The 15,943-nt window shown below is 41.5% G+C and overlaps 3 protein-coding genes across 3 annotated transcripts; all 3 read left to right on the top strand.

Moving 5' to 3' along the window:
- The first annotated feature begins 1,182 nt into the window (after positions 1-1,182).
- pdcd5 (programmed cell death 5) lies at positions 1,183-4,435 on the top strand. The gene is made up of 6 exons (XM_079998001.1): positions 1,183-1,353; positions 1,963-2,006; positions 2,166-2,227; positions 3,462-3,553; positions 3,654-3,725; positions 3,811-4,435. The coding sequence occupies exons 1-6, from the start codon at positions 1,288-1,290 to the stop codon at positions 3,856-3,858; spliced, it is 384 nt and encodes a 127-aa protein (XP_079854127.1). The 5' UTR covers positions 1,183-1,287; the 3' UTR covers positions 3,859-4,435.
- Positions 4,436-5,410: 975 nt separating this feature from the next.
- Positions 5,411-11,098, top strand: mvda (mevalonate (diphospho) decarboxylase a). Its single transcript, XM_079998193.1, has 10 exons — positions 5,411-5,526; positions 5,894-5,964; positions 6,223-6,337; positions 6,439-6,585; positions 6,886-7,085; positions 7,204-7,278; positions 7,611-7,829; positions 8,300-8,415; positions 8,582-8,690; positions 9,003-11,098. The coding sequence occupies exons 1-10, from the start codon at positions 5,451-5,453 to the stop codon at positions 9,081-9,083; spliced, it is 1,209 nt and encodes a 402-aa protein (XP_079854319.1). The 5' UTR covers positions 5,411-5,450; the 3' UTR covers positions 9,084-11,098.
- Positions 11,099-11,646: 548 nt separating this feature from the next.
- cyba (cytochrome b-245, alpha polypeptide) lies at positions 11,647-15,384 on the top strand. Its single transcript, XM_079997745.1, has 6 exons — positions 11,647-11,739; positions 11,986-12,055; positions 13,017-13,091; positions 13,228-13,311; positions 13,609-13,690; positions 14,110-15,384. The coding sequence occupies exons 1-6, from the start codon at positions 11,682-11,684 to the stop codon at positions 14,302-14,304; spliced, it is 564 nt and encodes a 187-aa protein (XP_079853871.1). The 5' UTR covers positions 11,647-11,681; the 3' UTR covers positions 14,305-15,384.
- Positions 15,385-15,943: the final 559 nt, after the last annotated feature.

The following is a 15,943-nucleotide window of genomic DNA, read 5'->3' as shown; positions in this document are numbered from 1 at the left end:
AAGGACAAAAATATTGTGTAGTCTGACCCCGGCATAAAACACACCATTACGTATCGACAGTTTTCGGGATTCTGTGGGGTTCTGTGAAACGCAGCACAAGTAAGAATTTCCTGAGTATACTTTGAACGCGGCATCGGCTCCTCCGGTCCGTCGTTGCGAACAAGCGCGAATACTACCCGGAGCAACGAGATCTACACAGCGTGACTCTCCGAACGAGCACCCGGAAAACTGGAATTATGTAACGTCGGATCATGATGTCACAAAGCGCCTCGAGCAAAAATCTTAAGGCGGGCCAAGGTTCTTCAACGGCTGGTAAATTTGCAACATTTTTTTTCCCACTAATTCCTGCTCCAAATGTACATTGATATTGATCAAACTTGAACCACAAGATGTCTGAAACATCAGGGTTCTCACGAGACCTCAACCATGTTTGTGCGTACTGTGGTTGCCGTGTTTCAGATACTTTCCGGCCACCCATTCCAGGTTAACAAAGTCCTGCCGTGTTTTTGCGCCGGCCATGCACCGATGAACCGGTTTCACGCAGTGAAATGACTGAAGGCTATGAAGTGATGACTGAAGATCCCGGAGTTGTACTTCACTATCTCAACCCGGATGTTCCATCTGTGACTCCAGGGTACAGTGGAGACACTGTAATGAATACCTCTCTTGATTTCTGGCGTTGAAAACGGAGAGCATACGCCTGCGACACCTGGTGGTCCGTAGGAGCTACTACAGCCAATTCACTTGGGAGAGACGGCAGACGGAGCTCGTTTATTTGATGGATTGAATTTCATACTTTCAACGTATAAGAATACTTTGTGAATATTTAAATGACGCAAAAAAAAAAAAAGCATGTAATTTAGCCTTGGTCGACATGCTTCCATAAAAAGCTCAAGTGTCTTTTCCCTTCTTGGTGCGTGAGTGACGTCAGAAGCACGTAGTAGTCGTAATTCGACACCAGTTCCGAGCATCCCGTCCCTAATAACTGTTATTATCATATTGTTGTTTTCTGTTTATGCATGTGTGTGTTATTATTATTAGTTATCTATTTATTACCGCCATTATCGTTCATTTATTTAGGCGTTCCTGCTGAAGCCGCCGAGCCGCACTCCCGCCCGGTAGGTGGTGCTGTTGTGACACGCAACCGGTTTGACAACCGCCATTTAAACAGACGAACAAGCGGAAGAGGTGGCAGGGCCCAACCCCGCGACAGCCGCACGGTGGACGTCTCCCTGCCTTGTATTACATATCTTTTGTATAAACGGACGTGCCCGCAGCTAGTACGTCATGGCGGACGAGGAATTGGAAGCCATCAGGCAGCAGAGAATGGCCGAACTGCAGGCAAAACACGGGGTAAGGTGGCAACATGGCCCTGGACAGTATCTCCCACCCCCCTCCCCCCATAAAAGGAGATGCTCCGGTTGTCCATGCCGCCGCGCAGGGCAGAGCTGGCTCGTTTACCTCGGAACATACATATATAAATAGTTAAATGTATAATATAAAGTCATATTTAATGTCAAACACACAACAGCCGAGGCTAACCGTCCCAAATAAAGGGCTGTCCCGTCGGGCCCGTCAACCACGACTTCTCGCGTTATGCTACATAATCTGCGAAAGATTGAATACATCACACTTTAATCATCAATACATCAACCACTCCACTGTAAAGTTGAAGAAGCTCAGTGGTTGAACTAGTTTTAACATATTTTAATGTTATTCGGTTATGTATGGAAGGAATTCGGTCACAATGCACCAGTAGCTGAAATACAATAAATACAGATACACATGGGTGGGGTGGGGTGGGGGGGGGGGTGAATAAATACCACATCCACAAATCTGGAATAGGATTTTGAAATGCAAAAAAAACCAAAACAAACGTACAAATATTTTTTCTCCATCCACAAGCAACACCACGTATTTCTCGTGTATGACAGTGTATTCCCGCTTTATTCTCATATTCAGGATAGTTCCAATGATCAGCATGGACAGCAGGAGGCCAAACAGAGGTAAGAGCCCCCCCCCATCCCCCCGTTTTAAAGACAGTTGAACAGTGTTTTGTTTCACACGCAGTGTTTATTTTCTGTTAACAAAAGCCTTTGATCTCACATCCATAGACCTAGGAGCATTTTGTAATCATGGTGTTGTTGGTGTCGTTCTCTTCGCAGAGAGTCGGACATGAGGAACTCTATATTGGCTCAAGTTCTAGAGCAGTCCGCCCGTGCAAGACGTGAGTGTTGTCTCAAATTTGGGCGCCACAAGCTCGTTAGACACTGTTGAACACACTCGGTATTGAACCGATTGAGGGGGGAAGCGGTTTAAGATGTTCCTCAAGGGGTCTGCAGCATGGGGAGGTTTCTTAGTGCAGGACCAGTTAAAAGATGATGGCGTTATTGGAAGGGGACTCCGCTCCCTTTTGTAGACGAAAAATGGCTCGTTCAAAGGTGACGCCAACACAATTCTTAGTTTCATGGGATTACACACTAATTAGAACGTACTCGTGAATATTGTATTACATTCCTGCCAAGTTCGTTATATCAATTCTACACACTGCTACATTAAATCTCTCTGAAAAGTGAGAGCTCCGGCATCATTCATTGATCGATCTCTGATTCAATCTTGTGTGTGACCCTGTATAGATCGATTTGAGTTAAAGGGGCTTCTTGGGTTCTTTAATATGTATCCTTACTTTGAATTTTTTTTGACTTACCTACGATCTATATGACTTTCACTTAATTACAACCTTCACTGGGTATGAAATGGATTATCCCATAGCAATCTTTTACTTGTGATGGAAGTGAACAGAGACAAACTACATTCAACTCCAAAAGCGCTTACACATAATCTACGGTTTACCTAAATCAAACGTGAAGTCAGACTGTCATAGCAAATTCAAGTAACATAAAGGACTGATACTTTGCTGTCTTACTGCCAGCTGCTCTGGAGCCATAATGGAAACAGGTGACATCAGTGCAACTACTACAGTCAACCTACTGTTCTTCTCTCGTGCCGGGGAGCAGACATTGAATATCACAACAGCGGGATCTCAACAGGGGTTTTTTTTTTTTTAATGTGAATTTGAGAACCGCAATAAATAACCAAAATTTATCATGTGGATGGAGTAATATGTTTGTCTTTTTCCACACTTCTGTGGCCTACAATACACCCCCATGGCATTATGTATACCACTGATTATGTTTTTGGAGATTAGACGTCCATTATAATTGAATGTTCACAGTAGGAGAATATTCTTTACCCAGTTAAGGTTGGATACATTGGGAAATTAAACTTGATTAGATTAAAAATTATATATAAAAAAAATTATATTGACAAATGGTAAATAGGAAAATTATATATTTTTAAATAAGGGTCTTTCAAAAAACAAAACTGCCCAGGTGTTTACATTAACTTTTGTGAGATATGATATTGCAGGTATCTAATTGGTAGGTACCTTCCTCTTTCAGTGAGCAATCTTGCTTTGGTGAAGCCAGAGAAGGCCAAAGCAGTGGAGAACTATCTCATTCAAATGGCTCGTTTTGGGAAGTTGGGAGGAAAGGTGAGGACAAGTGGGGGGGGGGGGGACAACAACAAAAAACATGTTTATATTCTTCCAGATAAATTGAAGGAATTGGGTGTTTACTTCCGCCACTTATCAGATTTCAGAGTCGGGCTTGATTGAGATCCTTGAGAAAGTCAGTCAACAAACGGAGAAGAAGACAACAGTCACAGTAAGTACAACTGAAATAAGGCATCTTACGGCTGGCTGGCAGTTACTCTTTTCCACTATCGTGTTGCTAACATTTCGCCTTTTAGTTCAACAGACGGAAGGTGATGGACTCTGACGAGGAGGATGATGACTGATGCAATAAACGGGACATCTGAAGCGTGCCATGCCATTTTAGTCAGAATTCAGGACAATCTATGCCTTTGTGGGACTCTGTTCATAAGCATATTTGACCAGTGAATTTCTCTTTACTGAATTCCAGTATACCACACCAGTTTCTGTGTGGTTTTGGATACTTGGGCAGAAGAAATAGTGGTATTGGAACAGGTAGTCATGGTTGGGGTATAATAACTGCATAGCTGTAAGGTTACCTTTTGGGACCTCTTACCACAAACTTGCACTGCAAACCTGCACTGCAAGTGTAGTATCCCAATTCTGATTTTTTTTATTTTTATTTTTTTTACTTTTCATCCCTAGAGCTACACAATCCTATGTGCTCATTGATGTATGGCAGTTTTATTTTATTCTCAAACTCGGAAAGCTGGGAAATAGAAAATGGATTTATCTGGACTGATATGGGAATACTGTACATGTGTGCTATACAGTACAATTATGCCACCAAACTTAATGACAGCACTTTGATATATTGTTTTCTTTTTTCTTGCTGACATAACTAAAGTTTACATTAAAAAAATTAAAAAGCCTTGTATGAAACTGTTTTTCACAATGAACCTCTGCCATTTTTATTTATTTTAAACAGTAAGGGATCATCCCATTAGAGTTTTTTATCCCTACATGACTATTGTCTGTAATTAATAAGGTAATATTAGCATTTTTTCTGCATTTTAGATATTCTGAAAGGTGCAGTGTGTAGAATTTATGGAACAGACTTGGAAGAAAGTGAATATAATATTCATAAGTATGTTTAAATTAGTGTATAAGGAAATCCCAGGAAACTAGGAATCGTGTTTTTGTTACCCTAGAATGAGCTGTTTTTATCTACGTAGGGGGCGGATACACTTCACGGAGGCTGTCATGTTGCACCGCCATCTTTCTACAGTAGCCCAGAATGGACAACCCAGACACTGGCTCTAGAGAGGGCCATTCGCGAGTTTCAGGACACTGTCTTCCACCGAGACTGTCATGTGGAGGGGGTACAGATGCTGCTGAATTGTACACACCGCACCTTTAATGAGTAAAGGTTACTTGCCTGATTTGCGTAGGTGGACGTTTTTACTTACTTTTAAAATTTATCTTAACTTGAAATATGCATTTAACAGTTATTGCTGAATTTTAACAATATTTACAATTTCAGATTAATAGAAAATACAAGGAAGACGAGACAACTCATACGTTTTTTTTTAATTTGTAATTGAAGGTTTTTTTTCAATTAAAAATATATCTTTAGTTAAATTACACTAACTTAAGACATCAACATTATTCAATAAATACGCTCAAATGGGGCTGTCCTGACCTTGCCTCATTTCGCACGACTATGGTCTGATGACTCTGATTGGACAACGCGATCCGGTGAAGAAGAGTGCTCCGCGCTGATTGGTGATAAGCTAAATCACGTGTTCAATCCTAGCCAATAGCGATATGAGTATAGGAAAGCGCTACGGTTGTATGCGGATATGAAAAAGTACAGCCCTCTGCAAGCAGCATTAGGACGTGTGTGTCAGACGCTCCAGACATTAAATTAGTTCATTATCGGCCGGAATCAACGACCATGCCTGGGGATAATGTCGGCAAGCCACAAATGGTGACATGCACGGCTCCGGTAAACATAGCTGTCATAAAATACTGTAAGTATCGATCATAGTGTGTATTGTTTATATTGTATATTGTCATATTTGTGCCTGTGTTGAGGGTTAAGAGAAAGTTCCAATGAAACGGACACACACACACACACACACACACACACACACACACACACACACACAGTTAGATCTATGATATAAGGAGGTAGCAATGAAACTCTCATCAAAACAGTCATTATTGTATATTCTCTAATGGTGCTGACGTCTTGTAATTTGCAAATATATTATTAGTGACTTTTAACCATTAACCGTTTTTACCTGGGACCCCCCTCTTGAAGGACCCTCGGAGGTCCCGAGACCCCATGTTGAGAACCGCTGTCCTACATTATCCTTTGTCCTCCATCTCTTTTAGGGGGGAAAAGAAATGAGGAGTTGATCTTGCCTATAAACTCCTCATTGAGCGTCACACTTCATCAAGACCAGGTATTGAACACAATGCCATTGGCCTTTATTGGCGGTTATTTCATTTCACATTGCGGAACATAAAACAATCCAAAATAAACATTTGTACTTAGGCCTATAGCACAGACACGTTGATCTGAAAATCAAATGATTAATCAAATAATTGCGTTCTGTGAGAGTGCAAAATATTAAGACTCTCTTACTACACATTCAGTCATTATTACTGTATTACTGCACGTCAAACCTGACGGAGATCTTCCATGACCTTCTTGGATTCAGCTGAAGACAACCACAACGGTTGCATCTTGCAGATCATTTCAGGAGGATCGTATATGGCTCAACGGCAAAGAGGAGGACGTCAATCACCCAAGGCTACAGTCATGTTTAAGAGAAAGTCAGTCCACCTGGTTTATTCCGAATGATAACAACATCACATTTGTGAGCTAATGTGCTTTATATATCATTCCAATGCTTGCGTGTTACGTGTTGTATCAGTTCGACGGCTGGCGAGGAAGAGACGCAGTGATGGAGATCCCAGTGTCGATGTGACGTTTTTGTCTCATAAAGTCCACATCTGCTCCGTCAATAACTTCCCCACCGCCGCTGGCCTCGCCTCCTCTGCTGCCGGCTTCGCTTGTCTAGGTGAGCGTTCAGTATGTGAGGACCAATTTATTCTCATCTTTGATGCATGTTGCATCTCTCAAAAGCTTTTATTCGATAGTTACCTGGAATTATGCCAATGCCGTACAAATGCCACAATAAAAATGTAAAAGTCAAAGGTTTTATGCAAAATTGAATAAAAAAGTATTTTTGATAATATAAACACAAAATGAGCCATTTCTTTTACAAGAAATGTATAAGTTGGTACTGGAATTTTTATTAATAATTAAAAGATCCCAAATCCCCTTGCTCTTATTCTCATCTCTCCTTCCTGTGTTGCAGTGTATACGTTGGCTCAGTTGTACGGGGTGGAAGGGGAGTTGTCTGGTATTGCTAGACAAGGATCAGGAAGTGCCTGCAGGAGCATGTATGGAGGATTCGTCCAGTGGATCATGGGACAGCGAGCGGACGGCAAAGACAGCGTTGCCCAGCAAGTGGAGCCAGAGTCTCACTGGCCGGAGCTCAGAATCCTTGTTCTAGTGGTAGGTGTGTCCATGTGTGTGACAGTGTTGAAGTACAGCAAAGCAAGTCTCGTGTTGACTAGTGATGTAAGTGGTCCAACACCAGTTTAAAACTTCCTTTCAATGTTATTTGTTCCAGGCGAGCGCTGAGCGTAAGCCAGTAGGCAGCACCTCCGGCATGCAGACCAGTGTGGAGACAAGCCGTCTCCTCAAGGTACCTTATTTTAATCTCAATCTGTATCTGCCTTGGTCGAGGCAAGCCGGTCCCTGGCGCTCCGAGCGGCTGAAATGATCAGGCTGAAGAACAGAAACAGTTTTTCGAGTACGGCACTGTTTTCTGCTATGTGGGAACCCTCATTTATGATAAAAAAAAAAAAAAAAAAAGATGTTCAGTTATGTGTAAAATAATAAAAATATTATTGTGTCGAAAGGAAATTAGTCACGCTGTTTGTTTGACCACCCCAGGTGATACTACAGCTTCTGCTTGCGTCAAATGAGTGTTCTTTACCCCATCATTCTGTTTCCATCCTATGTGTCTGTAATCAGCACCGGGCGGACTCTGTGGTCCCAGACAGACTGAAGCAGATGATTGAGGCCGTGCACAAAAAGGACTTTGCCGCTTTTGCTGAACTGACCATGAAAGACAGCAACCAGTTCCACGCCACCTGTCTGGACACCTACCCTCCTATCTTTTATCTCAACAATGTCTCACGTCAAGTCATAAGTTTGGTGCATCAGTATAACCGACACTGCGGAGAGACGAGGGTGAGAAATTCTTCTTCTTCATATTTTCAGCAACGATTCAAATCTCATAGTTGGGATGTTGGATGTGTCTCCCTCGATGAGCAGTGGAATAACAAGCCACATTAATCCTAGGAAGTGACCGTAGATAGCCACAAAAAGGTTTCAATAATACCATGGAAATTAGTCTTCTTAATACAAACATGTACTTGCTATTTGTCATATTTCATTTCTAGGTCAGATATTTAGCATAAAAAGAATCCCTGCCAAAATAAGTCAAGCTCCGGCTTTGGAACTTTCATTTTTTATTTTTGACATGCAAATACATCAGGTCATTTGGAAAGTCTATGTAGGAGATGTGCAGATTTGTGTTTGAATTTCTGAGATTCAGACGCTGCAACATGTGGGACCCACTGTATGCATTCATACTCTGAGAAGTAATAATATTAAGACATTCTGCGGTACATTGTGCACTTTGCCTGGTTTTCTTTCAGGTGGCCTACACCTTTGATGCAGGGCCAAATGCGGTGATCTACACCCTACAGGAACACCTTGCTGAGTTTGTCCAGGTGGTCCGCCACTTCTTCCCCCCAGAGAGCAACGGAGAGAAGTGAGAAACAACGACGACTTTTATGCAAATGTTTTCGCGCAGACATGTGACTTGTATGTAAACAGCCAAGTCCCCTGGAAGTAATGTGATTGTGGTACTGTACGCCTTTCTCCTCTCTGAAGCCTTTGTTGCTGTGCCCTTATGAGACGGTCTGTCCCTCCTCTAGGTTCTTTAAAGGTCTTCCGGTCGACCATGCAGTCCTTTCTGAGGAACTGACGAAGGATATCTGTTTAGAGCCCATGCCGAAAGGAATTAGCTACATTATAAGCACCGAGGTAGAGCCACGCACACACACTCTGATTTTAAGTCATTCTACTTATGTGGAATGCTCACACATTTAGTGTTAGTGATGACCATATTTCAGATGTGTAACATATGTGCTGTTTTATACAACATTTTCAGGAGGAATTCAGTCTATTGCTCTTGGTTATCAATAGGGTTTGGCGGGGTTTAAAAAGACCCCCAAATCGTTTTTTGTTTTTTTTCTGCCAGTTGTAAGAGCAAATCAAATATACAGATGCACCTGACAAAGAAGGATTGCAATCTCCCTTCATTAGTATGACACCTTTTTATTTTGTGTGTTAAAGGCTGGACCCGGACCATGTGTGATGCAGGACCCCATCCAGCACCTGCTTGGAGCCGATGCGCTTCCTAAGAAGAATGTCTGATACCGTGCGTCACGGAGGCGACAGAGCTCCATTGAGAAATGGATAGAAATGTAAATCAGGGAAAATATCATTTTCAGCAACTATTCCAGTTGTAGTAGAGTCATTTAAGGGTAGTGGCTAATAGTGTCAGGTAGTGACTTGTGCACTGGTCTATCTAAAGTGCCTCTATTTTAACGTCAAGGTGAGATAGGGATTATTTATTCTTGTTGTTAAACAGATTTTAATAGTTCAAATAGATTTCAGTTTTTTGATTTGTAGTAAAACATAATTTGGTCCTTGTGAAAATAAAAGTATCAATTTATTAACATGTAGTTCACAAATGCATCTGGAAAAATGTAGTGTATGTGTCTGTGTGCCACTGGTGGTGGAATTTAGGATATAAACCCCAATTCCAATGAAGTTGGGATGTTGTGTAAAATGTAGATAAAAACCATACAATGATTTTCAAATCCTCTTCAACCTATATTCAATTAGGTACACTACAAAGACAAGATATTAAACGTTCACACTGATAAACGTTACTGTTTTTTTGCAAATATTCACTCATTTTGAATTTGATGCCTGCAACTCGTTCCAAAAAAGCTGGGACAGGGGCATGTTTACCACTGTGTTACATCACCTTTCCTTTTAACAACACTCAAACATTTGGGAATTGAGGACACTAATTGTTGAAGCTTTGTAGAAGGAATTCCATCCCATTCTTGCTTGATGTACGACTTGAGTTGCTCAACAGTCCGGGGTCTCCGTTGTCGTATTTCGCGCTTCATAATGCGCCACACATTTGCAATGGGAGACAGGTCTGGGCTGCAGGCAGGCCAGTCTAGGACACGTACTCTTACGACGAAGCCACGCTCTTGTAACACATGCAGAATGTGGCTTGGCGTCGTCTTGCTGAAATGAGCAGGGACGTCCCTGAAAAAGACGTCGCTTGGAAGGCAGCATATGTTGCTCCAACACCTGTATGTACCTTTCAGCGTTAATGGTGCCTTCATGGATGTGCAAGCTACCCATGCCATGGGCACTAACCCACCCCCATACCGTCACAAATGCTGGCTTTTGAACTTTGCGCTGGTAACAACCTGGATGGTCCTTTTCCTCTTTGGCCCGGAGGACACGACGTCCATGACTTCCAAAAACTATTTGAAATGGGGACTTGTCAGACCACAGCACACTTTTCCACTTGGCGTCAGTCCATCTCAGATGAGCTCGGCCCAGAGAAGCCGGCAGCGTTTCTGGGTGTTGTTGATATATGGCTTTCGCTTTGCATGGTAGAGTTTTAACTTGCACTGGTAGCGACAAACTGTGTTAACTGACAATGGTTATCTGAAGTGTTCCTGAGCCCACGTGGTAATATCCTTTACAGAATGATGTCGGTTTTAAAGCAGTGCCGCCTGAACGATCGAAGGTCACGGGCATTCAATGTTGGTTTTCGGCTTTGTCGCTTACGTGCAGAGATTTTTCCAAATTATTTTAAGTTTTTGATGATGTTATGGACTGTAGATGTGAACTGTAAATGCCTTCCAATTGTATGTTGAGAAACATTGTTGTTGTTTTTTTTAGCTATTGGACTATTTACTCACACCGTTGTTCACAAAGTGGTGAACCTCGCCCCATCCCTGCTTGTGAACGACTGAGCCGTTCGGGGATGCTCCTTTTATACCCAATCATGACACTCGCCTGTTTCCAATTCACCTATTCACCTGTGGAGTGTTCCAAACAGGTGTTTTTTGAGCATTCCTCAACTTCCCCAGTCTTTTGTTGACCCCGTCCCAGCTTTTTTGGAACTTGTCGCGGGCATCAAATTCAAAATGAGTGAATTTTTGCAAAAAAAAACAAAACAATAAAGCTTATCAGTTTAAACACTCAATATCTTGTATTCAATTGAATATAGGTTGAAAAGGATTTGCAAATCATTGTGTTCCGTTTTTATTACACAACGTCCCAACTTCATTGGAATTGGGGTTTGTATACTGATAGGTGTGTGTGTCAACATTTAACTGTGTGTGTGTGTGTGTGTGTGTGTGTGCGTGTGTGTGTGTGTGTGTGTGTGTGTGTGTGTGTGTGTGTGTGTGTGTGTGTGTGAGTGAGAGAGAAGGAAAGAGAGACACAAAATGACAAATGTAATTGTGGAATTGAGTAAATATATTTTTGTCTATTAAAACATGTAAAACAGAAAAATAAATCTCGTAAATATTTGTTTTGAAATCAACTGTGTGCGGGCGCACCAGAAGCTCCACCGCGGACCCCCCTCGGCGGCCGCGTACCCTGACCGGGGGACCCCCTGACCCAGCACGGGCAGCGCGGGCTCTGAAACGGGACGCCGGTTGGAACTGGGTTGGGAAACACAGTTCTCAAAAGATTTCGATCAAAAAAAAAAATTAAAATAAAGTAAACGGGATTCACGGGAACATAGCTACACCACTCCCATTAATAGTTTCGTTAAAAAACAAAAAAACAAAAAAACAAACCAGGAACCGGACGTGACGCCTGGCGGGGGCGCGGCCCCCACAATGGCATTAAGTAGAGAAAAACTTCCTCATAACGATGCTCAGACGGAGGTGATTTGTTATTGAACAGGTTGTTCCGGATCAGGACGCGATGGGGAAAATAGAATGGGCCATGTGGGCCAATGAACAGGCGCTGGCGTCGGGGCTCAGTGAGTATAAAACTTGTTATCATTTGATTGATCACTGATTTTTAATAACAGCGTCTGGGACGATAGCGCGCGGAGGGGGGCGCCGTTTACAAATCAATAACAAATTGATTAAAAAAAATAAAAAAAAATAAAATGGAATCCAAATTTTTTTGGGGGTGAATTTGAAGTGTGAAAATCTTTTTTTTTTTTTGTTTTGTTTTTTTAATGTGACGGGTGTTGTGTGTCGCGGTGCCGCTGCCTCCTCAGTTCTCCTCACCGGGGGGATCGTTGGAGTGGCGGGCCAGTTCCGGGGCTGGCAGTACGCTGCCTACGCGGTGTATCCTTTGATTGACGGCTCCACACGTTCCACCACAGCAACGTCGACCACGCATTTTTATTTTTGAATAATGTCTCGTCTTGGATGCAAACGTGAACATTTTCCTGTATTTCTTTATTGAAGTGACATTTTTTTCTATATATATATATATTTTTTTTTATTACTTTGTAAGTAAGTTTTATGCAACCGGCTGTAATCCTGCAAATTCCCTCCTGGGATGAATAAAGTATCTTATCCATCTTGAATCGTGCGGGCAAGTATAGTAGGTCGAAATCTATTTATGTTGTTAAATTCTATCCTGTGACTTCATATGATAGCCAATTCAATTTGTTCCATTGTTTGATGCTTTTATTTTTTCAGTCAAAAATTGACACAGAAAGACATACAACAATAATAATAATAATAATAATAATAATAATAGAAACAGAAACAGTCTTTAATTGTCACACGACACTCCACAACACATGCTTGCACACACACACACATGCACATGCTTGATGGTGGCCGGTGAAATGGCTCCTCTGCTTTTGACCCATCCTGGCTTGTCCTTCCTCCGGGGGCACAGCCAGGAGCAGTGGGCAGCATACGTGGACGCGCCCGGGGACCAGGTGATAAGTGTCCATTGCTGGTCAGACGATGATGGGTGCATATTTTTGGTGGGGGTCCTTACTGACGTGAGGTGGAGAAAACCCCATGTGAGCACGGGGAGAACATGCAAACTCCACACAGAAAGGCTCCTGTTTTTGGAAGATAACCCGCCAGAGCACGGTGCCAACAGCGCCCCAGGCGGGAATCAAACCCAGGACCTTCTTGCTGTGAGGCAGCAGTGCAATGCACTGCGCCACCGTGCCAATAATAATAATAATAGTAGTAATAGTAATAATAATAATAATAAACACTCATACAAGTTGTCTTAATATGATAACCAGTTAGTAATGCAACAGCCTTAACCAACAAACAGGGCTGCAGGAGTGTTTGTCTGTCTGCTTGAATACCCAAGAGGAAGGAGGAACAAGGGCACCGGTGTTGAGAGGACGTAAGTGATGCCACAAGGTTTTTTTTTTTTTTTATCCTTAAGTTGTGACATACATTAGTATATGCACAATTTATGTCATTTTTTTTTTTTTATTTACGTTTAAGCTTCGAGCCAATATTTATTGTCTGTATTCCAGGGGTCAATACTGCTTCACTGTCTGTGTGAAAGCCTTTGGGCCAGTGACCAGGAACTACTACGTCAGAGCATTTTTACACGCCGCGTGAGTTCATTACATCCTTGTTTTGTTCCATTCTCCTTGACAAGACATTGTTCCACATGCTACATAGATCATATCTCTATTTATCTCTCTATCTCTCTCTCTCTCTCTCTCTCTGTTATCTCTGAAGATGTTTATACTCATACTATTCATTATTGACCTGTTACTTTCCTGTGGTTTGTCTCCATTTTTGTTTATTGGTTCCTTCATAATCAAGTTTCTGCTGTTGTGACATGACTTACTGAAAATAAAGGAACCTTAAATGTCAAAGTCTCTCTCTCCCTCTCCCTCTCCCTCCAGAATATGTGTTCCTGGGGGATTTATGCTTGCTACTGTCCTTGGATGCGTCTGTCTGGGTATTGCTAGTCTCATCTACCTGGCGGTAAGTTTTACCCGTTCACTGGCTTATTTCTCTTCTACTTTCTTCTTTTAAAACTTCAAGATAAAAATAGGTAATAGATAAATAAAATGGTGTTTCAGCTGTTGAGTAAGATAACATGAGGAAGTTAGAAATACAAGGAAATGGTTACAAGGGTTTGTTTCCTTATTGGTACATCTGTTGAGACATGGGTCAGTAATAATGAAATATTACTTACAGCGGTTAGCTGTGACTCACGTATATTCTATTCTTCTAGAAACAACCGAGAATATACTTGAAACCTTGAATTACACTGTGTGTGTGTGTGTGTGTGTGTGTGTGTGTGTGTGTGTGTGTGTGTGTGTGTGTGTGTGTGTGTGTGTGTGTGTGTGTGTGTGTGTGTGTGTGTGTGTGTGTGTGTGTGTGTGTGTGTGTGTGTGCAGGCAGCAATCCGGGGTGAACATTGGGAGCCAATTCTGCCGAGGGTGGAGACTCGAAAACCGGTTGGAGAGAGTATCAAGAAGCCTCCACAAAACCCCCCACCGAGGCCTCCCGCCGAAATGCGCCGAAAGCGAGCGGAAGACCTGGAGGGAGCTGCCTACGTTAACCCTATTTCTGTGACAGAAGATGAATACTGAAAGGTGTCTCTTTCCTTGTAGGGGTAGACGTGTCCGAATACCACTCGGAACAATGTTCCATTGTCAGATTTCCTGATCTAGATAAGGGATGGTGTACAATAAATGAACCTAGTGATTCCTGGTGGCAATGGAGATGGTATTTAAAATTGTTTGTAGTTTTATATTCTGATAATGTGATGTAACAATGAAGGCAAATTTTGCGTGTTACTTTTGAAGAAGAATGTTTACTGGCAGTTTTTTGCACAGCTGCAGGTGGTAAATGGATCTCAGTCTTCCATTCTAATTCTGATATTTTATATTAACATGGCTGTACTAGTTAAAACTACTGGGTGATGTCTACAAAGTGAAAAAGAGTTCAAATTAGGGATTTATTCACGTATTTGGGAGTGGAATTTATATATTGTGATATGAATTTGTTACTGCTGAGATGAATGCCTTATTACACTGAATGTTCCCTTTTTTAAATCGTACTGGAATCGGAGGCGTGGACTTCTAGCCTGGGGAAATCTTTGGATGTTCACCAAATCAGGTTATCAACTGTAATTGAACTATATAAGCGGCTAATGAATAATCTTTTTATTGCATTTTCTGTCAGCGTGCTGTGTTTTCTAAAGACTAAAAACTGCAATCTCTTAATTCAGTTGCCATTATCATTGGCTATACACCCTTATCCTTGTTTACGTTTTTTTAAACATTGTTGCTATGAGCAGAATTTTTTTCCAGGAAATAAGTGAAGTGAAATGTATGTTTGTGAGGGGACTTCCTTCTCCTATTAGCACATTAAATTTAACAAGTTGGATTTCCCCCTCTCACATCCCCTCTGTTTTCTCTCTGTCACGTGCACTCAAACACTTTTAGATTTGTCAAGAAAAGATGCTTAATAATACTCTTATTTGCTTGATGAAACCATGGAAAAAGTATTTCTAAAATAACTCTTTCTCAGATATACAATCTCAGCCCCTTAAAGGCATACCATATCAACATCTCAAATTGTTTTTTGTAATGTTGTTATGTACTGTATGTGTCATTTGGATGTGTTTGTGTCAGGAGATTATAGTGAATACAATAAAGCTTGCTAGTGTGCACTCTTACAGTATGCAGTCTGGCCTAAATGGCCTGTCGTATGGTTGCACATTTTTATGAGCTTTGCACCTCAGAACCCATTATTATTATTATTGTTGTTGTTGTTATTATTATTGTTAAGACAACCTACCACCTGATATGTCATCATTACTGTGTTGGAATGGGTGTCAGTACTCCTTAATAGGAATGGGTCCACTTCAGGTTGGATTGCATTTTATTTGGAACAAAGAACGCCCCACTGCCACCATCACGCAACTTACAGGGACAGGTTTTAAAGACACAGTTGTCTTTATCTTTTTTTCTTTCTTGTTTTCAGCCTCCGTATGGGAGTAATTCTGTCACAAAAATAAATAAGTAAAATATTATTATTATTATTATTATTATTATTATTATACATATATACACCCCCCCCCCCCCCCCCCCACACACACACACACCATTTATGTATGAATGGAGAAATCTTTCTGTTTTTGTGGGGGTTTTTTTATTTTAGATTTTTTTTTTTATCAAGATTTGTAGATTGTAGTATGTGTTCATGTTTTTGTCATTGTGACAA

The sequence above is a fragment of the Zeus faber genome, assembly GCF_960531495.2.
Source record: "Zeus faber genome assembly, chromosome: 3".
Lineage (NCBI taxonomy): Eukaryota > Metazoa > Chordata > Actinopteri > Zeiformes > Zeidae > Zeus > Zeus faber.
Note: the sequence above shows the minus strand (reverse complement) of the source record. Positions and strands in the feature narration are given on the sequence as shown.